Source organism: Corvus brachyrhynchos, unplaced genomic scaffold (genome assembly GCF_000691975.1).
Source record: "Corvus brachyrhynchos isolate BGI_N302 unplaced genomic scaffold, ASM69197v1 scaffold21, whole genome shotgun sequence".
In the NCBI taxonomy this organism is placed as follows: Eukaryota; Metazoa; Chordata; class Aves; order Passeriformes; family Corvidae; genus Corvus; species Corvus brachyrhynchos.
This window is the reverse complement of record NW_008236924.1, coordinates 1,586,206-1,613,507: the sequence shown is the minus strand read 5'-3', so window position 1 is coordinate 1,613,507 and position 27,302 is coordinate 1,586,206. Positions and strand designations below refer to the sequence as shown.

Below are 27,302 nucleotides of genomic sequence, written 5' to 3'. Positions count from 1 at the left end.
TTAGTAGGTGTTGTTGTGGGTTTAAATCAGTCACTGCCTTTTTGCCCAGGCCTCTGGCAGCAGGCAGTGGCATTGTTGAGGTGTCCAGCACCCCAAGACCCACTCTCATTTACAAGTTCTTTAATAATGGCTGATTATAAAATGGATTATTTATTAATAGACACAAAACTAACAGACATAAGACTTAGACCAGACTATTACTACACAGGGATAAGACAAAAAGGAGATACTAGTATACAAGCAGAGTTAAAGGTGCCATGAAATTTACAGCTAGCTGAGAGATAGTATAACTTAGGATCCATTGTTCCTTACCGTCCAATCTTGATGGAGTACACATCTAAGTCCTTTCTCTCAATTTCCGGAAAAGTAACCTCAAAGTTGTGTCCAGCTTTGGGGAGAAATCTTCTCACAGGTTCCCAAGGAGTGTGTAAGAGACTTCTGCTCTTGTGATAATTAGTGTGGGCTTTATAGACATTACAACCATGTTTTTGTCGGTCACCGATGTTTATTTTCTTTTCTCTCTTTCCACATCTGCTCTCATACCAAAATGTGTACTCGGGGCTGGGGCTCAGACTCTAAGTTGCCTGGAGGTGACCTCCTGCTGGGCTCCCTGACTCCTGGCTGGGCTATTAATCTGCCCTGAGTTATCTCTTCCAAATGCCCCAGCCATGAGAGAGGGAGGATGTCCTGCCAGAAAGAGAAAATGTGGCACCATTCCTTTTTGTTTGCAATGGTTTTTGTTTGGGTTTGGGTTTTGTTTTGAGAAGAGACATTCTCTTTTTGGCTTCAATTAGGGTGGGAAAGTGAGCCCTGCGTTCCTGGAGGTGTTTAGGAGAGGAGCTGCTTGCAGGGTTTGTTCACACAGAAGCTGAGAGCTCTCTGCCTCTGAGTTCTGGAGCATTCAGCCTCACACTGGGGAGCTCATTCAGATAAACCCGTGCCTGAGCAATGGGATTTTCCAGGCCCTACTTTTCTGGCTAATAGAAAGATTGTCTTCTGTTTGAAATATTAGCTTTTGTTTATCACATTGTGCCCACCAGTGGGAGAAATTCACTGAGCAGTAATTGTCCTTATTTATAGAATTATATGAAATTGAGGCACTCCTCCTATGAGTATTTGCTGCAATAAGAGCCTAATAGATTTTGCAGATAAAGTGTTTGCAAAGATTGGGTTTTCAAAAAGCTCTCGCATTTCCTTATCTCTGTACTTGCTGCATGGTTATTTTTTTTCCTTTTTCCCCACAGAAGTCAGATCCTTTCTTTACACAAAGCTGAGGAAGCACTAAATTAGCCACTGTGGGCTCAGGATGAGTTGGCATTTTGCTGCCACACGCATTTGTTTTGCATCTCCAGAACTTTACCACAGCAGTTCCACTGCCTTTCCTGGGAAATTGTCCCAGAGCCTGCCATTGTCCCTGCTCAGGTATCGCCTTGTGGTGTTAAACAGTGGCAGGAATGGAAAGAAATGGATGCTATTACTAACCAGAGTTTAAAGGTATTAATTACCTCTATTTCTCTTCCATGGCAGAAGGTTATTACTGCCTTGTAAACAGTGCAGAATTCTGAGTAGGTTGTTTCTCTTCGCTGCCTGCTTTCTGCTCATCTCTAAATAACAAAAGTGCCCTTTTTAGAATTCAACCCCTTTGTCATTAAGGAGTATAAAGCACTCCTGTGCTCTTCATGATGGTCTGCATTTCCAAGACACATCAATAATAAACACTACATGCATTCTTCTCAAATCATGGAAGACATCTACACAAAAATATGGAAATGAGAGCTGAATGCTCAGAAGGTGAGGAGAAGGCCAGCTCTGAGGGAACAAGGGCTGGGATGGTATTTTTTAGCAATGGTGGATCATCTTTACTCCTTAAGCTCCACTTTCTTGGTGTCATAATAGATCATAACAGATATATTGCCAGTTTTAATCCCCTTGAGTTTACAGCATATTCACACACACAAATGTATGTCAGATGAGGCTCACGGGAGACGGATATCAATGTTAATGAATTCATTAACACATTTTATGTGGCAGGTGTTGTTTGTTCTTAGCAACACCTGAGAAAGGCTGAGAAATGTCAGCCATACATCCAGGAAAAAGTTATATAGGAACAGAGAACCTGGGAGTGGTGAGACACCTCCCTGCTGCAGAGTCCAGCAAAAGAACACTGGCAAATTGCAGGCAACCCCCAGCCACCCTCATGTCCCTGCAGGGCAGGAAGAGCTTCCTGAGCATCTCCCCGATGACATTTTATGAATGCAGTTAAGTACTTGGTGATTTTTCATAGATGCAGTCCGTTTGGGGGTTGGGTTTTGGTTTTTGTCACTTTTGCTATAATAAACAGGTAAATAGAGTCATTAAAACAAGATACTTGTTGTTGAGTTCAGGGGAAAAGCAGGAGTCACCAGCTCCTGAATACAGTTAGAGGCAAAACAAAATCAGAGTCTCGTCTGCAGAAGTTTGGTTACTTATCACTCTCATTTCACTGGGCTTCTCTTACTAGACTTCTCTTCCTCCTTCTAGAAATCTGCATCCTGAACCATACACAGAAAAGATCTAGTCCAAAGAGAGTCTTAAATACGAGCCTGACTTTGACATAAGCATCTTGAAACAAGTGCAAGTCTATTGTCATGAATTGGGCTTTTATGTTCCTGTTGCATTCAAGCCATTAAGATGATGATTGCTTTTAAAAATGAAAGCAGTTGTGCTGAAAATTATATAGATATCAGGTATTAGTACACTACGTCATTGATTGAAGTAAATTTCAAAGTAAAATTACTAGAACACCTTTCTAAAAATGCAAAAAAAAATTTAATGTGTGTAATATTTCAGTTTGTTTGTGTGTAAATAAGATGTAAATTAGAGGCCACTGCTTTTTTATTTGCCTTAAATTGCCTACCTGTTTACATTTTTCCTTTCCATGCTGCAGGGGTTTTGCTGCTGAAGGAATATTTCTAAACTACTTCTGAACACTCAAACATTTAGAAGATAATCTTTATCTATCAGTTAATAATTTCAGATCTATTCTAAACAATCCAATTTTTGTCATTATGTTAATACATGTTCTTAAAAGTTCCTTTTTATACTTTAAGGCATTTTCAGTATTCAAGGGAAACAACACAACGTAGGGAGGCAAAGAGGTGTCTGGGAGCCATAAACACTTTAAGGCATTTTCAGTATTCAAGGGAAACAAATAACACAACGTAGGGAGGCAAAGAGGTGTCTAGGAGCCATAAATGCCACATTCTTACAGAAGTTGAGTTACTGACCCATTTTCCAGCCTGAGGAAAGTCACAGAAGTGTTTACCTCTTGCATGTCATTATTAATGGCCTTTGTTTGTCATATAAGGGAGAAGAAAGGAAGAAAAGAACTTTTGTTTATTTTTAGGAAAAATTTCAAAGCCTTCTCTATTTACTGCATCTGCTCATCCTTGTGGGAACATATCCTCACCAGAATTTCCTCTGCTGTCCTCACCAGAATTTCCCTGACTCTCAGCTACCTTTGAAATAAATTTCAGATCTTGAAAAGAAATGTCTCCTCTACCACATCAATACTTTAGGGTCAGTCTTTAGATAAAACAAAGGCTATGTAGGAATGTTACCCTGGGAAAACCCAGAGCTTATGTGAGTACCAGCCTGAGGGTAAGGGCTCACTCGTGGTGAATCCAGGTCAGGCTCTGACAGCGCCAGATCAAATGCCTGAATTTGTTCACCCCCAGGAGGAGTTTGAATACCAGACCTTTGGCTACTTTGGATTTAATTCAACAAGGATGTAGGAATGGAGAGCTGAACCTTCTGCCACACATGTTGTGCCCATACCCAGAGCACCAAGCTCCTGGCTTTTCTTGGAAAGGGGCAAAGTCCTTCACTGCCCTTCTTAGAAACCCACCCTGACACGGAACAAATCTGTCTCTAAGTGTTTAAAGCAAGTGCCTTCCTAGGAAAGGTTTTGAGTGCAACAACTCGACATTTTCTGATGACAGCTTGCCTCCTACTGAAAAAAAGATTACAGTTGAATTAATTGCATAATTAAGTCTAATGCATTGTGTCCCTTCTCCTCGCTGCTCTGGAATAAGACCTATACAGAACTGCAAAATTATTTCAGAATCTTCAGCCAGGATCCCACTGAGCTAAAAATTCCATTATAGGGAAAAGTTTTTGTGTTTGCCTGCACTGAAGCAGCGTAAGGGAGAATTGCTTTTTTTTATCTGCACTGAAGAGGTTTAAGCCCTCAATCTTAAGGAGTAGATACTGTGAGCTCTGCAGAAACTGTGCTTAAAATGCTATTCTCAAAATCATTAGAAACTATTAGTTGCGTTCAGTCAAATCTGGGCAGATAAATCCCCAGAAAAATCTCGTGCCACCTCACACATTTAAAAATTCAATGGAAATGCAGACAGTGAATAAGAAGCACTGATTTTCTTTCAAACACCACCAATACTTTGACCTTTTTGGAGTAATACAAAAGTATTAAAAACACTATCAGAAGCATGACTCATGTTTTTGTCTTTCAAAATATAGACTAATAAATTTTGCCATAGTGGTCAGGTTATCTTTACATTTTCACTTATGTAAAGATTTATCTTGTGCTTAGACCACATGAAAGGGAAAATTCTCCATATATGTACTTTCATATCTACCCTTTACACACATACAGAGAGACATCCAGATTGTCCTGGACTAATCCTGTTAGCATTTAACAGGTTCTCTCCAAACTGAGCCCTGCCTTTCCTGCCCTCTCCTCTGTGTATAACTGAGGCCCTGCCTCTGAGTTTGTCTGTTTGGCATGAAAATGAGAAGTCCGATGATGCAACCCTTAAAAGCTTGTCTGCTCTGTATGTAAATACAGTCCTGCCTCCCTAAGGTCCCCAGATCCTTTTGCAAAGGTGACTGTGGAACATTTCAGATGTCAGATATGCACATAACCAATCTAAGAGAAAGAAAATTGATGGTTATTTGAGTTTGCCGGGATTTTGGGTCTATTGGAAACACTAAAGGTTGAAGAGTTATTTTCTTTCTGAAGCAGGAGGAATAACTGAAATACTAAAATCTGCTGTTGTGGGGAGAAAAAAAGACTAAAATTCTAATAATTTTTGTAAAATAATATCATTTTATATATATTTAAAAAATATTCCAGGTAAACACAAGACTGTCAAAAACAGCTATTCCCTGGAAGTGCTTCCAGTGCTGTTCTTTTCGATTAGAGAAACACTCTGAGAAAGACTTCATGGTGCTTTTCCAGTTCAATCTCTACTCAGTAGTAACTGTACTTAAAACTTATTGAAAAGGTCAGAAAACATGTAAGTGTTGTGCTCTTTCTGGCTGTATTTCACACTGTAGCTTGACACATTCCTAACAAAACCTATTGAGTAATATTTATGACAAATCTGAAAATAATATAGAAATATTCAAACTAATATAAATGAAAAGGCATAAAAATGTTTTTACATTAAAATCTTTATTTTGACATTTCCAAAGCAGATCAGTTTTCACTTTCAGAAGTTTTCTGGAGGGGAGTGATTAAAATTGGTAACTCCTCATGAGACACAAAACCTTCTGGTTTTCATCAGAATGTTATTTCCCAGAAGAAAGCTGGTTTAACCACAGGATTGCAACTAGAATTTGTTGCTGCCAAGAATTTAATTATTTTGGCTACTATACATCCATCTGTAAACTTAAGATGGATTCACAAGGGTCAGGACCAACCAGTGAAATCTGCGGGAAGAGTTCCCATGCTGCCGGGAAGGTTTGCAAAGTGAACAAGAAAGACAAAGCAGGTAGAAGCAAATGGAAAAGGATGAAATATCCCCAGTGTCTGATCCCATGCTGCTCCAGATCCACACAGACTTACAACAACCTGTAGCAACACCTTGACCAGCAATTTGGACACATGGAAGTATGGGAATGATGCTACCCAAAAAGAGGGGGCAGTGCCCAGACAACTCATTCCAGTCCTGCTAAAGCTACAAATGGAAACAGCTCTGATGGACTGCAGCACATCCTCCAAGCCTTGGGACCCCTCTCCAACAGGAGTGGGAAAGAGAAATGGGTCCTTACTGCACTTTTGTGATACTGCAAGGTCATTTGAGGAGGTTTGTTCCTTTCTTTACCTCAGGTGTCCCAGCAGATTAGAGCACAGTAACAAAACTTTGACATTAAAGTGGAAAGGTAGAAACTTGTTTTTTCCTGGTAACCAGGTAAAGAGCCGGGATCAATGTAGGTGCTGTCAGAAAATAAAGTGGTTTCAAAAGCGCATTTGGCTGTTCAGCTCTTTGGATTTGGGGGTGGGTCTTTTCATTCTGCTCTTCAGGAGGTGCTTTCATATGCTCCCATGACAGTTGTTTGTGGTTCAAATTTGGGCACTTTCTATCTGAATGATGCAGAGCACACATTTTAAGGTAATCTCTCTTTGCAGCGAAATACAGAACTATTCAATAGAGGGGGTTTTTTGATTAAAGAGCATATTTAATTTTGAGCCTCATGTTTTAGGTCCACTTTTCATCTTGCAGTTGACATCTCAGAAGTCTAGCTGCAACAGAGCAACACACCTGCAGCAGCCTGGCTGTTACATGGAAACTACATATTTTCCTATTTTTACCCTTTTCTTTAATGCAAAAATGCAGTAAGAGAACCCTTTTCATGGCCTGTACTTTTAAAGTGCCAAGAGCAGATAGCAAAAGCGCCCACTCCATGGTCAATATGCATAAGGTCTGAAGAAAAAGCCTTCAAGCTAATGCGTACCAAATCTGTCAGCAGTTTAAAAATATTCAAATTATCATGCAGCAGACACTAATGGGCTTTTAACATCTCCAGGGCTCTTGACATTATGGCAATTGTTGTCAGAAAGGGCATAATATCTCTCAGAGCAGAATCTACATAATGGTCCAGAAAGGGTGGAAGGAAAAAACAGCATTTCATCTGGAAAGAGGCAAAAATGCTTCATGAACTTCCTCCAATGGATTGCTGGTACAGCACAGGACCAAATGCCACAAAGTTTAAATCACTACAATTTATTTTGAACTTCAGACTTCCTCTGTATCTCTCTGTGAGAGAGGGACCATTTTTCTTTGAAGGGCTGGGCTAGCTATAAAGCACTGGATAATCGCATGGGAACTTTTTAGCAAAGCAAGGGTGGATGTGCTCAGGAAAATGAGCTTTCTCCCCAATAGGCTTTTTAACCTGTGAAGCACTATCTGCATTGCTCTGTAGAATGCTTTTGAAAGAATCACTGGCAAAGAGCACAGGCCTTGATTCTCTCATCTTGGAGACAAAATAATGGCCTGAACACATCATCTGAAAAGTACCTGTTTGGCTCAGAGCTGGGGGGGAGCTGCACACTCACCATCAGAAGTCTCATTTAGGGCTGTGAATAAATGTTCCTCCAAAGGGACCAGAGATGTGCAGATTGAACATTTTTCCACCTAGCCACTCAGAGTGGTTCTTCTTTTTTTTCTCTTGACTATGAGATATCCTTTAAACCTTGTACCTTCCCAAATATGAGGAAATTCACTGGTTTTTACACAAGATTGGTGGCACATATTCTCCATATATTCCCAGGGCCCTATAAAATTCTTAGCAAATATGAAAGTCACACAAAGAACTACCTGCACCTCTTCTCTTTCAGTTGTTTGCTGTTAAATCACTTTAATTTTTATGGGTGTTGTGTAAGACCCTGGTGATTGTCAACCAAAAGAAAGCAAGAACAGCATCTTCTGATGAAATGAAGGGAAACCACAGTGATGCTAGAGGGTTTGGCAGCTGTGGGACACCCAGAAGTTTTGGGAAACATACAGATCAACACTGTAAAGGCAGTGCAAGGGCAATCAACAAGGCTTGGGGTGAGGAGCTTTCTTCTAACTCTGGAATTCTTCTATGCCTTGAGAAAAAAAATCCTAAATGTTTTTTATTACTGTGTCCTGGGTTGCAGTGTATTCTATTACCATCCTCATGAGGTGCTGGAATCAGGTGGGGCAGTGTTTCCTTGCCTCCTCCCCCCAGACTATCTTTCTGTTCATGGCCCATCATTGTCCTGCCGCCTGACTCAGAGATAACTCCCTCCGGACTATCTTCTGTTAATGAGCCTAATCAACACTTGGCCTCATGACTCATTACCCCATTGTGAGATGCTCCACCCAGAGGGAGGAACCAAGCATCCCATCGTGGATATAAGCTGAGACTCTGAACACCAGAGAGAACCCTTTCCACTGGATTTCCAGAGGACAGGAGCTACACAGCCACCACTGGGCCTTTGGAGGAAGAGCAGATCCTTTTCTACAGGATCACTGCTTCAGAGGACTGCAGCCACCATTCTACCACACTGCTACCACCACCCTGCCTAACAGGGACTCAGGTTGTATCTTGACTCTGTCAGTTTGTACCAGTGTTTTCTTTTATTTTTTCCTTTTTTTAAAATTTCCCCATTAAATTTTTATTCTGACTTGGTGCCTCTCACTGGTTTGTTTTCAAATTAGTACATAGTGCTAGCAGACTATCCAGTACCAGCTCATGCATTTTATCTTCCAGGAAAATGGTAAGGTGGATATTTAAGTAAGACATTCTCATATCCGGGAAAATTTGTGTTACAATATTTCTCCTCTATTACTGGTAAGATAAGCCTGGGAACCAAAACTCTGAACAGCCTTTAAGATTCAAAATCTCATTACTACCAGAGAGACTCATGCTCCCAGACACCTCATAAAGTGAGTCTGTGGATACTGCTCCCTTTCACTTCTGGGATGAATGAGTGATATTGAAGCAGAAGAGAGAATAATGAATAACAGTGTGGTGTTAATGGGGTTTATACACAGAGCTGTCTTGGAAATAACAATGCCAAAGGGCCATTCCTTACATTTTAGAGGTAGGAGCTTCCACAGCTCCCACAGCAGAGTGCTGGGAAAGGCAGGCAAGTGCACACCAGAGTAAAGCTGGATGGGGAGCAGCCCTGTTGGGAAGGACTTGGGGGTGTTGGTAGATCTCAATCTGGACAGGATCCAGCTGTGAGCCTGCAGACTGAGGGACATGTTCATCCCACCCAAATCAGCACTCACAGGCTCCTATCTGGAACACTGCATCCAATTCTGGGTCCCCAGAATTAGGCAATGGCACTGACAAACTGCAGCAAGTTTAGGAGAGGTCAACAAGATGTTTGGGTCTGGAGCTCCTGCCCTTGAAGGGGTGCTGAGAGAACTGGTCTGTTTTCAACTGGGAAAGCAAAGACTTCAAGGGACCGCAGAGCAGCCTCTGCAGCACCTGGGAGGTCACCCCATGGTCTGACTCCACAGCAGACCCTGATCTAAGCAGGAGGCTGGAGTGAAGAAGTCTAGAGGTCCTTCCCAGGCTTCATTAGCCTGTTATCCTGTGATCCTATTTCTGTACAGGTCCTTCCATTCCTATCTTTGTGTTTACCTTTTTTTATGTTTTTCATGTGGTATATCCTAATAATTTCCATGTCTAAAATCCATTTTGTCCTTTTTTACTTCTAATCCCCAGTGTTTCCTTGTTTCTCTTCCTACCAGGTTATTTCTTCAAGGTGTGTTAGCTCTCCTCCTCCATTTTATTTCCTTTCTTTGTCCTACCAGCCATCATTAAGCTTTTCTTGTTTCACGCAACATTAATCTTTAGCCATTGATCTCTAAACAGAATTGAAAAATAAAACATCAGGCTATCTAGTTCTGTTTTCCTTAACCTAATCTATTTCTGATACCATTTGAGTTGGCGTTGCTACTTATTTAAATACAACTTCCTGTATTGAGAGGAGAACAAGTGTTGACTCAGATTTGAGTCATTTCTGTCCGGTGCAGAAATTTCTTTCATTAAAGATATTGCAGAATAGGTTCAGATGTTGGTCAATACAAGACGTGTTTAGCATTTAGGATGATCACAGCAGATCAATTTCTGGGTCAGCTCAGATCTGATTTCTGATCAAGGTTTGCAAATCTGCAGATAACAAAGGTGTTTTGGCTGGGTAAAATATCTGATGCTGAGTCTGGATGCTGAGCTGGTGTCCCAGTAAAGGGAGGAGGACCAAGCCAAATTTGTGCAGTTGCAGTTAAACCAGCACTGGGGAAGAATAAAGAGAGATGCACTGCAGCAGCTGTGGCCTTAGTGCCCCTTGTATAAGAAAATCATAGAATGGTTTGAGTTCATCATCTCCTTCCAACCCCAGGAGCACCTTCCACTCTCCCAGGCTGCTCCAAGCCCTGTCCAGCCTGGCCTTGGACACTTCCAGAGATCCAGGGGCAGTCACAGCTTCTCTGGGCAACCTGTGCTAGGGCCTCAGCACCCTCAGAGTAATGCATTTCTTCCTAATATCTGATTTAAAACTTCTCTCCTTCAGTTTGAAACCATTCCCCATTGTCCTATCACAAATGTTCAAACTGCATTGTTTTGCATCTGAAAAGAATAAGGCACAGCCTTCATCTCCTTCTCTGTTTTCAGGGCTTTTGTGGGAAGCTCCTGAGATTCACACTCACCTCCAGTTTCAGTGAGGGGGAATAAGGGTCCAGACTCAAACTGGCAGATTGATCTAAATCCTGGTGGAGCAGGACTAATAAAGTCACTGAATCCTAATAAAGTCACTGAATATAGGGATACTGAGGCCATGCAACCCCACCCCCAGTCCTGTACAGGAGAGCTGTCCTCACTGCATGGGAACTGCTCCTGGTTCTGCTCCTCAGCTCTGGAAGTCACAGATGGAATATTTTACCTTATTTTGCAGTTCTGCCTGGGGTCATCTCACTACTGAGTGGGTGGCAAAGCACTGAAATGTTTTTGTGGTGTCCAGCACAATTTGAAGAAAGCTTTTTAATAAGTTGATCCAGTTTGCTTTCCATGTGTAAGGCCTATTAGGCCATTTGAAAACTATGGTAAATTATGCCTCTGGCTCATATTTTTGCATCACTGTTGTGTCTAGAGTTTTCTTTCTCTCTCTAACCTTGTAGCAGGAGACATTGAAAAGAACATTACCATCCCTCGCTGCATTTAACTTAACCAAGATATGACTCCTGGGGACAGTCTAATGGGGAAAAGAGCAGGAAGAGAGCATCATCTGTTAGCATATTAATGTTCTAAATTAATGCACATCCTTCTTCATAAAAATTATTCCTTCAATTCTAAGTCAAATAATATTGATTCTCAATGTGACACAAAAACAAGTGATCACTGTAATACCACTTAAAAAGCAACCTGAAGAGCAGCTGAGGCAGGAGGGAAGGGAAACTTGACAAGTGTTTTTGCCAAAGTGTCTGGAGAATGATTCTTTTAGGGGAGACAAGTTTAAACACACATAGGTAATTTAAACAAGCCTTTTCTGAAATTCCAAGAAGAGGGAAAAAATGCTCTCTAATTTCCAGTTTCTTAAATTGTGTTATTATTAATATTATTATTATTATGTAAGTATCTCTGAACAAAATGTTTTGGAGAATATAATTAACACATCACTGCATTTCTGCAGGATAGTGTATATAGTATTCCAATACGAACAAAACTTTTCCAATTATCATATTCTTTCTTAGAGCAATGCTACCTCCACACCAACCCTTAAAAGGAGAAATGTTCAGAAAAGGGATTCTCTTAATATTTCTCTTAGTATTAGATTTATGTATGATACATGCTTGTAAATTCCATGTCTCCCATTTATCATTTACATTGATGGATTCAGTTGTCCTATAACAAATTCCTGACTGTCTACCACCTCCAGTAGCACAATACATCACTACCTTTCTTTGAATATGTTAAGATTGTCACTGTGGTTCCTTCTGTCTCATCAGGATGTCCAACACCTATCCAGGCACAATGCAGGCTCTGTGATATGGACGGCTTTTCTTTCGTTGGAGGAAAATCCTCTCCCAAACCCCAAGTGTGGAACAGAAGCCAAATGGATGTGAGTTGAAAAATAACTCTGATGTGTCAGGGAAGTTAAGTCTCTTTTGGGTCAGACAACCAAGTGAGTCGAGCTCTCCTGAGAAACATCCAGCACGAGGAGAGGAAGAGATGCAGCGGAGTGTCGATACTGGAATGGGTGCAGAAAGCCACAGAGAGGTGCTGAATCATCTGATTCTTCCTACGTAAATCTGAGTCCTGTAGTACCAGATCCCTCCTGGTTCAGACAACTTGACTCATCCTGTACCATGCTTGTGACTTCCTACATTTTCTCTCATGACAATCCTTTCATCCTCCCCCATGTAAATCAAGTCCCTTTGACATGATGGACACATTCAGTATGATGAGATTTTCTGTACCAGGGATCTTTTTCAGCTCTTTTTGCTGCTCTCCTGCATATCAAGCCTGAGCCACATCCCTGGCTGTCACCCACTGCCTCTTCAAAGCAGGAGAACACACACACACACAAACAACACACAAAGGGCTTTCTAAAAATGAAAGACATCATTCCCAGTAATTGTTGAAAGATGTGTCAATAGGGACCACTCCACTGGATAAGAGAGGAGTAGGGAGTGACTTTTAGCACTGGACTGTCCTCACCCTGCACCTGCTGGCTGCCTCTCTGGCCCTGTTTTCAGCTGTCCTAAACAACTTCTCAAAAAAAAGTCTGTACATGGCCCCCTCTAAAGCCTGATGGGAAGGGGATGTACAAAACTGAGGTCTAAATTAATCTCAGCTGTTTAACAAGCTTGCTGTTGAAGATATTACCTACTTACCCTCTACAGACAATAAGAAAAACTAAGCTACCCAATTTCATGTATCTTACCTTGTGCTGTGGCTTAGGAGAAATCCCTGCTGGAGTTTCCTCTTCCAATTATTAACTAAAGTAGGAACCTGAAAAATCTGTGAAGACTCTTCTGCTGGTTTTAATGACTAAAGTTAGTCAAATTGGGTTTCACTCCTAAGGTGGCCTGTGTCTGCACTGCCTGTGTAGGTTGCCAGCTGCTCCAGGCAAAGAGGTGCCCTTCTTGGTATTTTATACTGTAGTCATGAAATCCACTTCTTACATCTGTTGATTGATATCCTGGGGACTTCAGATGTCATGCACAGCTATGGAAAAGCTCTCTGTGAAGAGCCAAGGTAATTGTAAAATGGCTTACAATGAGGCATGGAAAGGCTATTGCAGATCCAGCTTTTGTAATAGAGCTGCTCCTTCTTCCAGCCTTGAGGGAGAGAAAATGCACAGAATGTGCCTGTGTGTCTGGTGTCATGTTGAATTTTATACTGAATGTACTTAGGAAGACAAGGATTCATATTCCAGCTGTTCACTGTAGTGGACATTTCAAACAAGACTTTCAAAGGAGAAAAGGCAAGTCAAATCCATGATCTATTATTATAGCTCAGGAGTTTATAAGGGGTGAGGGGCTATATTTTTCTAGGAAATTGTGTTAATATCTTCAGTTTAGGATGGCTTAACATTTCTGCTTTCCAGCTCTGCACCCTCTTATTGCATCCTCTTCTTTGTGTTCCTCTGGGACAGAAACACACGGTACTGCCGAGGATTAAAGCAGGGTGTTTGAAGCTGCAATTCAGAACATTGTGTGGCCCCACGGGCAGCTCTGAAAGGCTCATGAAAGGAGCAGTGAACTCAGGCTCAGACAGGCCAGAGAACAGCTCTCTCACACAGAACCTCTAAAGGCTTTTGCCTCTGCCTTCAGTATCCCCAAATTGCAGGGGAGAAACCACTGAAACAACAGAATCTGCAAACAGAAATTAGAAATTAGAAAAAGGCCAAGCTTCACCTGCTGAAGATAAAAAATATTGGACCTTCTTGACAAGAATTCTGGCAAACCCAGAACCTCTCCAAGCCCTTCCAGTGAAACAGGATGCCTTCCTAAGGGTGTGTGCACAGTAAGCAGTGCAGCATTTTCCTGCAAACACTGAGCAGATCCCCTGCAGGTCTGCTAAGAGATGTCAGCTCAAGTCCTGGATGCCAAGTGCAGGATTGCACAGACAGAATCCAACAGAATTGATTCGTGTGGCACACCAGCGCATTCACACAGTTCTGTTACTTCTAGTTCCACAACCAGAGCTCATGGAGCTGCATGAGAAACCTCCTTGTCTCACCACAAAGATAAAAATATCCAAAAATAGCTTGTTTTGCATGAATGCAAGTCTCCATTCTGAGATAAACAAATGTTCAGAAGAGTCCATCATAATGGCTCATAGTTCAAAGTACATCCCTCTGTCAGTGTGGCCAGTGGAGCATTTATCCATTTTCTCTACTCTGGATAACTTCCACTGTCCTCTGCCTCTTTTGATTAATGTGCCCAATTTTCCAATTATTCACCAGGTACTGATATAAAGTAGTTAATGGATGCCCTTACAAGGGCTTTGACAAACATGAAGGTGCTTGAATTCAGCCCTTCTTAAATGTGCATTTTGTTGTTCATAGTGGAAGCCAGGGATGTGCTGCAGCCCATTCCACGGGCAAAGGGAAATGTTCCACAGTGTAAATGTGGTACAAGAGACATCACCAGCACGAGGACATAGTCAGTGCCTCACTGTGACTCTTGCACAGTGCCAAAAAAACTTGTCTGGGTTAATGTTGCCGCTATTACACTACATTAATGGAAATAGTACATTACATTCTTTGCATTGCTATTATATAAAGCTGCACAGTTCCAAGTCCAGCGTGCAGCACACCCTCCTCCTTTGAGTGTATAAAAGCAAGCACCAATGAAGTTTGCTTTATAGAGAAAAATACCAAATGCTTTAATATTACTATCATAAGAAAAATTTGTTTTTATTTTCTGTCTCAGTCATAAAAATAAAATATTTCCATTCATATAGAGCCAAAGCAAGTCTTTGGTTGGATTCATTCTTCTGTCCTTATTGAGACAGATATGATATAGAACACAAATAAAACTTTGAGAAATGAACTGAAATATATTTTCCACTCTCTTTGTCCTCTCCATCTGCAACATAATCGTGGTCATAGCAACATCATTCCATGGGTTATCTGTTTTTCTTCTGCTTCTATTCTTACAGGCTGTCAGCATCTGCACTCAGCAGGATCAGAAAGGATTGAGAACAAGTGGAAGTAGGCACAGGTGGGTCTGGCACATCCACACTTTCAGGTAACCTGATGTGTTTCTAGAGCCCATTGCTTTCCTCTCACAGAGATCACAGTGGGTGTTAGTGCCCTTTTGGCTTTTTAGTAAATAACTCAATCCTTTTTGGTTTCCTTTTCTGTAAGACTGGCTTCAAGCTGAACAGACTCAATCTTCCACTTCACTTTCTTCACAGTGGTTAATGTGCAAGAAGAAAAATGAAGCCAATTTGGTAGCTACTTCAGAAGTGTTTACTCACCTCAGTCATGCTGCAGCATGTGGAGCAGTGGAATTTACCAGGGGAAGAAAAAGCAAGAATGGAAAGAAATTAAGTATTAAGAGATTATGTGGGAAAAAAAACAAAACAAAACAAAATTTTAAAAAGCCCCAAATAAACAAAAATAAACGAACAAGCAAAAAAATGAAACAAAAAATACCCTACGAACCTGAAAGTTAAGCAGAGGAACAGAAAATGTTTATTCTTGCACAAATTCTCAAATACTTATGTTCTGCTGTGCTCCGAAAGAGTTAATCTGGGTGTCAGCCAGGAACCCGACTAACGATTCCTCTGCTCCTACCTCTTACATCAGCAGCAGATCAAGATCAAATTCAACATTAAAATGCAGGGAATAGCTATAAGATGAATCCTTAATGAAGGGAGCAATAGGTCAAAGGGGCACATTTGTTATTCAATAATCCAGTAAAACTTTTCGATCTGCTGAACAAAATACCTCTGTGCAACGCTAAAAATAAATGAGTTGGGTCCTTCTGACCGAGACAGTTTATGTGTGAGATAATTTCAGCAGGTCTGAAAGTCATCACAAGAGACTTGCTTCTGCCTTTTAGTATGGTTGTTTTGGTACCTTCCATGTCTTTCACATTTTAAGTGACTGTACAGTAATTCCCAGGCTCCACACATTGAATGTGCCTCAAAGGGACCAACCTTTGGTTCCTCACACACTGCTGCTGTTTTGGAGGCAGTCTGTGCTTATCGAAACAATCTTTTTATTTTGAGAAGTCAAGCTAAAGAGTCAAATAGAGAAAAGAGATACACACATAAATAGCAGATTCAAGGAAGTCCTTGCCAAAGGATGTCAGGGATGTAAAAAGTTTACAAGGCTTCAAGGAGGCCTTGAACCTTGTAAGAGGTTCTGGGCAGAAAAATCACACACCAAGCTGGCAAAAATCCCATAAACTCACCCTCAGATCTTGCACCTCTTCAATTCCAAACAGGCGAATGTTTTCTGAATCTCAGAAAATTGTATCTACAGACTTGGAACTTTTTTTGTTTTAGAGAAATTCGGTAAGGAATCAAGCATTCATTCAGAGATAAATGATCTATTTTGGCACAGCCGTGATCCTTGCAGGAGACACTCTTTTTTTTGCTCAGAAAGTGTGTTTGCAGAATGCTTGTCATTCATGAAGAAATAAGAGTTTATAAAAGTTCATGCCCCATGGGCAATAAATATGGAATAATATGTTGTACAGAAATATTCCCAAAACAAGGCTCTCTAAGAATATAGGATCAAATTCCAGCATACTTGGACAGTGAGAAAATATTTTTAAGTCAATAAGAATTGCAGTTAAAATCTTTTGTCAGGAGAAGATTTCAGGAGAAAAACAATTGCAGTGTTTAAAAAAAGGCTGAAGCATTATAATTCCACATAAATGGCTACAAAAACCATTTGGCTTTCTACTGATCAAAGTCTGTCTCCAAGTACTTGCTGCCATAGACAACAGAAAATAAAAATCAGCAGAGATTTGAAAAGCAAAATTATGTCAGAATCTTCTGTTTTGTTTTGTTTTGCCTGTGGCTCGTAACTGGATGTAGCATCACTATCATTTTGTAAAAGATGTTTAGACTGAGTTTTGGGGGTGTTTCTGGTCTACTTTCCCCCCCTCTGGCAAATACAAATAACCTGCAGCTGATTTTGTATCCTGTATTTCAGATTCCCAGCTCCCTAAATCCCACATTTCTGACTCTGTAAATGCATCAGCCACAGCAGCTGATGCAAGTGGCTGGAACCTCTTTTTGTACTCTATAATCTAACGCACTTAGCGAGCCAATGAATATGTGGGAAAGGAGGGGCTTTCTGGCTGAGGGGCTCTGTGCAGGGGAACAGCTGTTGAGCAGCAAAACCTTACCCAGAGCCAGGCAAACACACTCATTCACATCCTCAGTGCCTCTGTGCATCAGGGCTGGCAAGGCAACTACACCCCTCCTTCCATCTCTGCAAAAAGTGAGCAAACTTGCTCAGAGAAACAGAAAGGACAACCAACCTCAGCAGTGAAACATTTCAGCAGGTCCAGCCATGGCCTGGGTCAGTAATTTCTCTTGGTTAAACCACCTTGCTCTACATGAAGAACGTCTCAGGGGGTACTTAAACAGCACTGAGGATTATTTAACCTTCCTGTGTGGGCCCAGGAGGAGCCACCTATTCCTGCCCATGGCTTTGGTGTACTCCGTGATCTTCATTGTCGGGGTGGTGGGGAACTTCTTGGTTTGCCTCGTAATCCTCAAGCACCGGAACATGAAGACCCCGACCAACTATTACCTGTTCAGCCTGGCAGTCTCGGACCTACTCGTGCTGCTCTTTGGGATGCCCCTGGAAGTCTACGAGATGTGGAGCAATTACCCCTTCCTGTTGGGGCGCGTGGGCTGCTACCTGAAGACGGCGCTCTTCGAGACCGTGTGCTTTGCCTCCATCCTCAGCGTGACCACGCTCAGCGTGGAGAGGTACATCGCCATCCTGCACCCCTTCCGCGCCAAGCTGGAGAGCACCCGCCGGCGCGCCCTCAGGACCATCGTGGCTCTCTGGGTGCTCTCCGTGCTCTTCGCCCTCCCCAACACGGGCACCCACGGCATCGTGCTGCAGCATTTCCCCAACGGCACCCTGGTCCCCGGCTCTGCCACCTGCACTGTGGTCATGCCCCTCTGGATCTACAACTGTATTGTCCAGATCACCTCTTTCCTCTTCTATGTGCTGCCCATGGGGGTGATAAGTGTGCTGTACTATCTGATGGGGCTAAGAGTAAGTCCTTCTCCAACTGTGCTCAGTGTTTCCTTGGCTCGTTCTTGTGTGTTTGTGTCTATATGTGGCTTTGAGTGATTTTTGCGCCTCTTTCTTGCCCATCTGTTTTCTCCCCAAAACAGCCAAAGTGTTTCAAACCTCTGAAAACAGTAGATCCAGCTCCTTCTCTGGTGCAATCCCATTCTGAAATTAATATAGCTATGTTGGGGAATAATTTACCCCAATCTTATAAAAACTTACCATCACTTCTGCTCACATCTGAATGTTAATGAAACACCCAAGTCTCTAGATTGATTCCAGCCTCCCAGAGATTTACACCTTTGCAGTAGAGACTAGAAAGAAACAGACCAAAAGGAAAATGTGGAAAGAATAAAAAGAAGATGAATAGTGATTGAATCTTGTGTCCTATTTGTTTTCCCTTTTCTTGTGACTGTAGAATTTCCATTGCATTACTTTCTCCTTTTCATCCCTGCAGCTGGTGATAATATTCACTTGTTAAAGCTCACGAAGCTCTCATAAACTAAAATGTTACCTTTTTGCTGCAGCTAGCAAATGCAGCAATCATTTCTTTATGTAACTACAGCCTTGTTTCACCAGGCTACCTTAGAGCTTATATTCCTTCTCTCTTCAGAAAGTGAGACTACTTTTGCCAAGTATCCATCATGTACATGTGTGGATAAAACAATCAGGATCACAGTGTTATAAAACTATGAAGCACAACACTAAAATGCACTGCTAATCCCAGTGACCTGATGAGTGCTTTCTTCTCATAAGTTACAGACATTTAGACAATATAAATCCTGTTTTACGGCACTGAATATAACTTAAAGCTTACAAAGATGTGTCTGATCCCATAGCAAGAAACAGAGATGAATGAACTTATTAAATAATGTGCAAGAAACTCAGCCAAATCTCTGCTGGTGGGTATATAATTTTGTTGGGCTGGCTGATATTTACTGTTCCCTGAAATTACACAGAAGCAATTTTTACTTACCCAGGGGAAAAAAAAAAAGGATTAACTGACAGAAATCCATATCACAGAGCAGATCCTCGAGGCAGTGAATGGGTTAAACTATCCCCAGTGTCTGGAGGCTGTTGAGGGGTCTTTACATAGTGTCAATGAATATTTTGCAAAATAAGACCTGAAGGGAATGAAAGGTGTTGAAAATAGAGTTGTTACAAAAAGAAAAAGATAAATCCCTGAATTAATAAAAAGAAAACTTGAAGGTTGCAATAACTTCTATTTGCAGCAGCAGATATTCCTATACCCCATCCCAGAAGAGAAGCTCAGTACCAGATGAGGGCTGATCCCCCAGGACTTCTGCAAATTCACACAATTGTTCAAGCTGTCTTTCCTAAGGACAGTAATGTTCACTGTTTGTGCCTCTGTTTTTCTGTATATCCAGCTCAGACTTCCAAATTTCAACAGGATCCATCCTGGCTAGATCTGCATTATCTCCAAGCTGCACTGGGCAAGATGATTTCATTTCTTCAACAGAAGTGATAGAAGAATGATGTATATTTATATAATTTTCCAAGAGGAGACACTTCTTATCTACTCACAGAGGATGAAACCTGTGAGGCTTTAGCAACACCCTGCAGTCTCGTGAGTGCCACATATCACTCACAGAATGTAGTGGAAAAGCTCAGGGTTGATCCAAAGTTTGTACAACAGCTCAAATTCAGCAAACAGAGACGTAACCTTTTCACAACCAGGCTTTGTAGAAAGGGCATTTCCTCACCAGTTTCTCCCTCAAGCTTTGCCAGTGCAGGAGAGTCTCAGGACGCAATGCAGAAGGGAACAGGTGACCTGCCATGCAGCTGTGAGAAGGCAGCAAACATGGGTCATAGGGTAACTGAGTAAATTTACAATTTAATTCCTTGAAAATTGTAAAAATGCATTTGTCTTTTTCACTGTGAAATGGTTGATTACCTCATTATCTACTTGGGTATAATTTTAAGGCCTGATGGCTTAATATTGCAATGTTATGGTCAATTGATCTGTCCAGCACCAGCGTAAAGAAGAGGACACTGATCATTGCACTGTAAACTCATTAGACTTCATTGTGGAAGCTTCCTGCTGCCTCTTTAATGGGGTTCTAAACACAGATACCTTTAGGATAAATCCCTAAATCATCCAGGCTCTTCAAACCCAGCGCAGCTGTTGGGCTACTGCTTGCAACCCACAGCCAAAGAGCTGAGGAGGGAGGGGAGAGGGAGGAGATGAGAATATTGGGAAGTAGCTGCTCGTGGAAGTTTATCCCTGGAACACTGATTGAGATGGGCTGGGATTGCTTCAGAAGAAGTCTGCATTGCAGCAGGATTCAGTGTGTGCCCATTTCCTTCAAACTGATTCCTAAAAGGACACAGGCATAGGTGTGGATCACTGCTTGTCTAAAAGTTATGCTCTATTTAACAAGGGTTTCTGACAGCCTAGGCTGGATGATGCTTCTCACAAGGTTCCAATTCTTCTCTTAGTCTCTCATCCCCTCAGTAACTGGCAATATTAATAATAACAGTAATAATAATAATAATAATAATAATAATAACATACACACTGGCAATTTTAATTTAGCTGTCTTTGAAGCAAGACAACTTATTCTAGCCAAAGCACATCTGGTCCAGATTTTATCATCAAAATCTATTTCAGCCCCCAAATGCCCAGTTGTCAAAAGCCCAGAATCATCTGTGGATGGTGACTGCCTTTGGCTAATTTCTGCAGAGCCCAGCACAGCTCTTCCAGAGCCTGTCCCCTTTCCACGGAGGTTGTTCAGCATTCCTTGTCCCAGTGGCCAGCTCTCCTTTGCTGTGGGGGTGAGTTAAGGGCACACCAAGGCTGCAGCTCAGCAGCAACTGCTTCAGCCAAATCTCCTAATCAGGCAGGACTGCAGGCTTTAGCACAAGCCTTGTGGGGTTTAAATATCAATTTTTCCATCAGCTGGGGAGAAGCTTTGATCACCACTAGTGTCAGACAGGCCAAAGAGTTTACAGAAAACAGTTCAGCTTTTGCAGATTACAGAAAACAGTTCTTTTGCAAACCTCACTAGGTTTGTCTGGGGATAGGTGAGACCCTAATTTCACTCTGCCTTTTGACTTCTGGGATGAAATGCTGTCGCTAATAAAGATCTGAGGGGAAAATCCAATTTTCAGCTTCTTGCTCCAGTCACTTTTAATTCTCTTGCAGTGAAAGGGTAACATTCCTCTCAAACCTACACAGCCTCATACATCACAGTGATGTAAAAGTAACCACCACCTGGGCTGGACTTCTACCCCTCTCAAACCACTGGCATTAACTCAAGTTACAACCTTTGCCATAGACTCACTTATTTTTTTTTTTCCCTCCCTGTTTCTAATGATTCATTGTTTTATTAAACTGCAGCTGCTGAGTTATTCTTACTTGTTACACCTTCATCACTTGAGGCTAAAGAGGAGCCTTACAGCATCATCAAAATAATGGAAGGTGAAAAATAAAGATACATGCGTCTCTGGTTTATTACAGCATCAGCACACTGTACTCTCTGAGGCTTTGGAATATGCCTGGAATAGATTACTGTTGAGACTGAAAAGCACTGAAGGGAATCCAGGGGTTTTAATAAATCTGATCATTTATCACTAGATGTGTTCCAAATCAACTGAGTCTTTTCCTCAAGCAACTGTGGCTATGACTAAAAGTTACAAGGGGAATAATGTAAAACACGAGAGGCTGAATTGCACTATAATTGACTATAATTCCATTTACATGTTTTTTCCTTTTATAAATAGAATAAAGGGAGCATTGCAAGAAGGACTCATTTCATCATCCTTACAGAAAAGTGTTATTAATCAGAAATCAGAAAGCAAAGTCACAGTGTAAAAGGAAAATGGCACAACTAGCATGTTTTCATGAGGTTTTTACAAATCCACAGGATTTCTGTCTTTTCCCTCATTCCTGATATCGTCTCGTGTAACTAAAAGTTTTGTTTCCAGTTTCTCTCAGCTGAAAACAGCCAAAGCTGTTGGCTGATCAGGAGTTCCCACTGCAGGAAGCTGGGGACGAATATGGACTTTCCAGACATGATTTCTTTGGTGTTCAAATCAATTGTCCTATTTTTCTAGACCTGATCTTTTTGTCACCAAAGCACCAGTGCTCTCACCATAAACCTATTGGGGAAGGATTTCAGGGAGGATCAGACTATTGCTCTTTATGCCCATTTTTTAGAAGTCCAGGAAAAACCGCGGGAGAAAAACCTCTCCTTGTTGTACCTGAGTAGTCTGTGGCTAAATCTGTGTGTACCATGCACCCTGCCTGTCTGCAAGGCAGCATTTCTGGGGTTTGTTCATTAGATGGGTTGAATATCAACTATCCCCAGCACTCAGGGCATGAAACAAACACCCTTGAATTCTACAGGATTTTTTCCAATGATTACAGCTGTGTTGTACTGAGGCCTTACTGGGTATTTTTTGGATCATTGGTTTGTGCTTAATTGTGGGGAACACTTTTAGGAAAATAAACAAACAAACAGTATTTTGCTAGAAGAGAAAATAATGCCTAGCAAAATACTGTTGGAATTGAACATAAACTGTGAACCAAATGTTGACTCAATGAGAAAAGGTAAGTGGGGAAGGGAAAGATAAATTTGCTGTAAATACACAGGTTCAGACTCATAAAATCTGCAGATTGTTTTGAACCTAACAATCTGCAGATTGTTTTGAATCTAAAGCTTCCACATTTTTCTAGTCAAAAACCAAAATTTAAATGTAGATTTTTTTTCAGTGAGTCCTGAGTGGCCCCAAATTTTGCTTTCTCAAACTACATCTATCAAAATATCAAACAGACTATGTCTGGAGGGGATGTGCTCTCTTGTCTAAACCGTCCTTTGGTTTCCCCCCTTTTGCCAGTTGAAAGGAGATGAATCTCTGGAAGTGGAGGAAATGGCTGTGAATGTTCAGAGACCATCCAGGAAATCAGTCACCAAGATGCTGTGTAAGTAGTGAGTCCTTCTATGTTTTATTTACCATAGACAGGAGTGTGACCAGATTCTGAAAGGTATCGAGCAAGTTTATTGGATAGAAGAGTTATGAGATGAGTAGCTGTTAAAAAACAACAAAAAAAACCCCAAACAAAAAAAAAAACCCAAAACAAAACAAAACACCAACTTATTGCTGTTTTATCTGAACTTACAGGATGCAGCAGCAAGGGTAACCACCAAAAGACTCAGAAAGCCAATTTTCCTCCCCAGCACAAGACGAGGTTGAGCAAACCTACATGGCAGGTGCTTGCACAGCAATTCTCCAAAATCCCTCACTCCAAACTGGCTCTTGCAGCCCTCCAGCGAGGATCCTTTTGTTTCAAATAGTCTATCTTGTACATTTTTACAGAATGTGCATCTGTTTTGCATTACACCATGAGCTCTGCTCATGAGCAGGAATCCCAGAATGGTTCAGGTTGGAAGGGACCACAGTGGACCCACTGGTCCAACCTCCCTGCTCAAGCAGGGTCATCCCAGAGCACAGGATTGTGTCCAGATTTTTCTGGAATATGTCCAGTGAGGGACAATCCACATCCTCTCTGGACAACCTGTTCCAGTGTGGGGTTGCTGCACAGTAAAGAAGTTCTGCCTCATGTTCAGGTGGAACTTCCTGGGCATCAGTTCCTGTCCTATTGCTGGGCCCCACGGGGCAGAGCCTGGTGCCTCCTTTCCTCTGACACCTCCCTGCAGACAGGGACAGACAGGGATGAGGTCCCCTCTCAGCTGTCTTTTCTTGAGACAGTCCTGCCAGGCCAAGTGCATCACCTACTGCTGACTTAACCACCCCAAAGAAAAGCTGGACCTAACCAGACTTGCACATTGTGTAACACTCAAGAGAATTTATGCTCCAATCACCCTGAAAGCGCTCACATCACCTCCTAATTTGGAGCTGTCTTTAAGGCAGAGATCACCTTGCTACTGAGATGGTGTTTATGCAGCAAACAGAAACCACCTTCAATATTTCCTGCAACAACATTATTCTTTAAGACAGTTTAAGTCACTGTCTGAACCAAGAAACTGTGCTTTGAAGCCAGCCTGGTTTTCTGAGCCTGGAATATATTTGGGCTCCATATATACCCCAACATTGCCTGGCTGTTTCCTGCTCTGTTTGAATGTCACTCTGTGGACATGCATTGGGTTATCCAATACAGAAATTAGTGGAAAGATTGCTCTTTTTGTTGGTAATGGTAAGACAGAAATTATGGCAAAAGTTTTGAAACCATGAATAAAATTTGTATATTAAGTCTCCCACCCAGCCTTCTGAACTCCCTGTCCTGTGCAGGCTGGTAAACCTTATCCTCCCATTACTGACCTGTTTTTCCCCTTTTCTCCCCTTTCTCCATGCCAGTTGTCCTTGTGATAGTTTTTGCCATTTGCTGGGCTCCATTCCATATAGACCGGCTTTTCTTCAGCTTTGTTGTGGAATGGACTGAGCCTTTGGCCAATACGTTCAACTTAATTCATGTGGTGTCAGGTAAAGCTTTCTTCTTCCACTTGCACAGAGACTGGCAAAAAAGAAAAGTATTTATGAGTGGTTTACTTGTAATTTGTAGTCATTTATTTTGTAGGGGACATGAGACTTGCATGGAAAACCTTCTTGAGGTTTGCTGGGCAGTGATGAGAATAGTGCCTGAATAAAAACTGCAGGCAAGTTTTCTGCAGCTTTCAAGATCTGGACATGTTGCCAAATTCAGTGTCTGAATAAAAAGTCTTTATGTCTGTCACAAAGAGTAAAAGGGGGGAAAAAACGGATATCATGCATCATTACTAGCTGCTTTTCATTCTTGGGAATGTTCAGAAGTAAAGACTGCTGTCATTCAGCTGCTTTTAAGAAGTGCACAGGAGCAGGCGGCATCCTCCACAAGTTCTCTGGGGCAAATAGGAAACATTACCGAATGCAAGACAAGAGCCTTACATGCTGCTCAGAACTGGGAAATGAAACCAAATGTTTATGGCCTTGCCAACCAAAAAATGAAGGGCTTTTCAAAGAGGACTCTTACTTTAGTCTGCCATGGGAAAACACTGAATGTGGTCATTAGGCAGCTCAGACAAATCCAATTTTGTGCAATTGTCCTGGTGAGTTGTAGGAAATTAGCTTCCCCTGGCTGGAAGTTATCCTCTGACAGCTCTGATGGGGCACCAACTGGGCAAACCCTGCTGTGGGGATGAGGGCAGTGCTGGAGGCAGGTCAGGGCAGCTCAAAAGAGAGCTGGTTCCTGAGCAGCTGGAGAGAGTGAGCTCCAATTCACATTCTCTCCCACTTTCCTTTTGCTGCAGTGCCTGAGCTAACCTTGGTGAGACATCCCTCTGCCTGTGCCAGGAAGGCAACAGAGCTCCACTGCTGCTGTCTCTACCCTCTGCACCCAAGCTTGGTGGAGCTGTATAGGCAAGGAAGAGATTTTCCTCTTCTGACATTGTTTCACACATAAATGTGTCTCTCTCTTCCCCCCACCCTTGTTCTCCCAGGTGTTTTCTTCTACCTGAGCTCTGCCACAAACCCCATAATTTACAACCTGCTGTCCCAGCGCTTCAGGATGGCTTTTCTCAGTGTGATTTCTCCTTGCTGCAAGCGCTGTGCCGCTAAACATCCCACTTGCAAGATTTCATCCCAGAAGAGCACGTTTGTGATTGAGAATCACAATCTCATGGACTCTGCTGAAAACACAAGTCTCCCTGGCACACACAGGACATCTGTCAGCAGCTCTCAGCTCTCCACTGGCCTGTGACTTTCCATGTTGTGAACCAGGCGAGAGAGAAGGTTAAGAAAATTACTTTGAGAAACTAAACTAGAAGAGACCTTCCTAAAAGACTGATTTCAGCGAGCTCAGGAGGTGTCCCATTGAATGGATGACGGAGAAGACTGTATTTAGGATGTGTTAGGGAAGCCCTGTATTACCCCCAAGCTGATGCGAGGGCTGGAAATCTGAGTTTGTTCACTGCAGGCTGTGCCAGCAAAGAGCTGCTTTAAAAGGTGAGAAATTCCCAGTGTTGCCAGCATGGGGGAGAGAATCAGCTTAGCAAAGTCTTAGCAAATGGCTTTTTGTGCAGCAACCTAACCATCAGTTTTTACTTATTTTGAAATGGGACAACTTTCTGCATAATCCTTGTCTACCCACATCTAGGTTTGGGTAAGCCAGTCCCACTTCCCTCTGCCATGACCTTCTTGAGGGTATGGCTGTTGCAAACCTCCCCTGTTAAACATTAGCAAACAGGAATGAGAGCAGCTCAGAGCTGGCTGATAAACACCAGCAATGGCTATTTCTGGGACAGAAGAACCAGGGAGCCAATAAGTGTAAAGCAAACTTTTGCTTTCTGAGCTTCTTATCATTACTTCACCTTTGGATATTTATGTGTTGTCTCCACCAGTGAAGCCCTGTGGTTGTGCTTCAGCAGACTTCACTCCTCCTATACCATGTGGATTGCAAGAAGTCAGAGATCTACATGGGTTAGCAATCACCAGGAAGGAGCCTGGACAGCATCCACAACAGAGGGAATTGGGACAAACCTGATGCATGGGCAATAAAATGGGGAGTTTTGCAGTGATATTGCATCTACTAAATTCAGTTTTTTCCACAAAGCACAATATAAGGTCTGAAAAACTTTCCTGTGTCCCAGTAGTGCAAACAGATCCTAAAGGCAGTACACTCACGTCCAAGCTGACAAATTCCTGGGCTCTGCTCACTGCAGAGACAGGGCCCTATAGAATTTTGCCAAGGGAGTTTGGGGGAGTCCATTACGTGATAAAGAATTTTGTAGAATTCTGTCTCACAGGTTTCAAAGCCTGTTCACTTTGTTTCAGGGAAATGCCTCCCATGTGCATCGTGGCACAGGGCTGGGTTTAGTCCCCACGCTGGGCTCAGGCTTGGCACGCACTGCCACAGGGAATCATTGCATGAGTGTCACCAGGGGACTGGAGGCTACTTACACAGTCAGAGAACACAGAGTTATCCCAGCAAATAAGAACATTAGTTCCTGAAAGATGATATACTGTATGCATAAAGACATTTTCCATTCTGGTCACTGGGGACCCAGATGGCATTTCCTACCAAGGAGGAAGGGATTGTACTCAGTTACCATGGCCTCTTATTTTGTTTGCCCCGAAGTTTTCTGTTTGATTCTCACTGTGGGGCTTGAAGGTGAGAGACTCATGCTGGAGAGTCACCTTTTCCTGGAGCATAAGGGGAATGTTTTCAGACCCTTTTTACCAGCTGCAATCTTGAGAAACAAGCCTTGCAGAGGGGAAGAGCCACACACAAAGCCTGCAGAGAAAA

General features: G+C 42.2%; 1 protein-coding gene across 1 annotated transcript; it reads left to right on the top strand.

Moving 5' to 3' along the window:
- The first annotated feature begins 16,768 nt into the window (after positions 1–16,768).
- Positions 16,769–27,296, top strand: NMUR2 (neuromedin U receptor 2). The gene is made up of 4 exons (XM_008628936.2): positions 16,769–18,022; positions 22,901–22,985; positions 24,380–24,505; positions 25,498–27,296. Exons 1-4 carry the CDS (start codon positions 17,303–17,305, stop codon positions 25,755–25,757), a joined length of 1,191 nt encoding a protein of 396 aa, XP_008627158.1. The 5' UTR covers positions 16,769–17,302; the 3' UTR covers positions 25,758–27,296.
- The last annotated feature ends 6 nt before the right edge of the window (positions 27,297–27,302 follow it).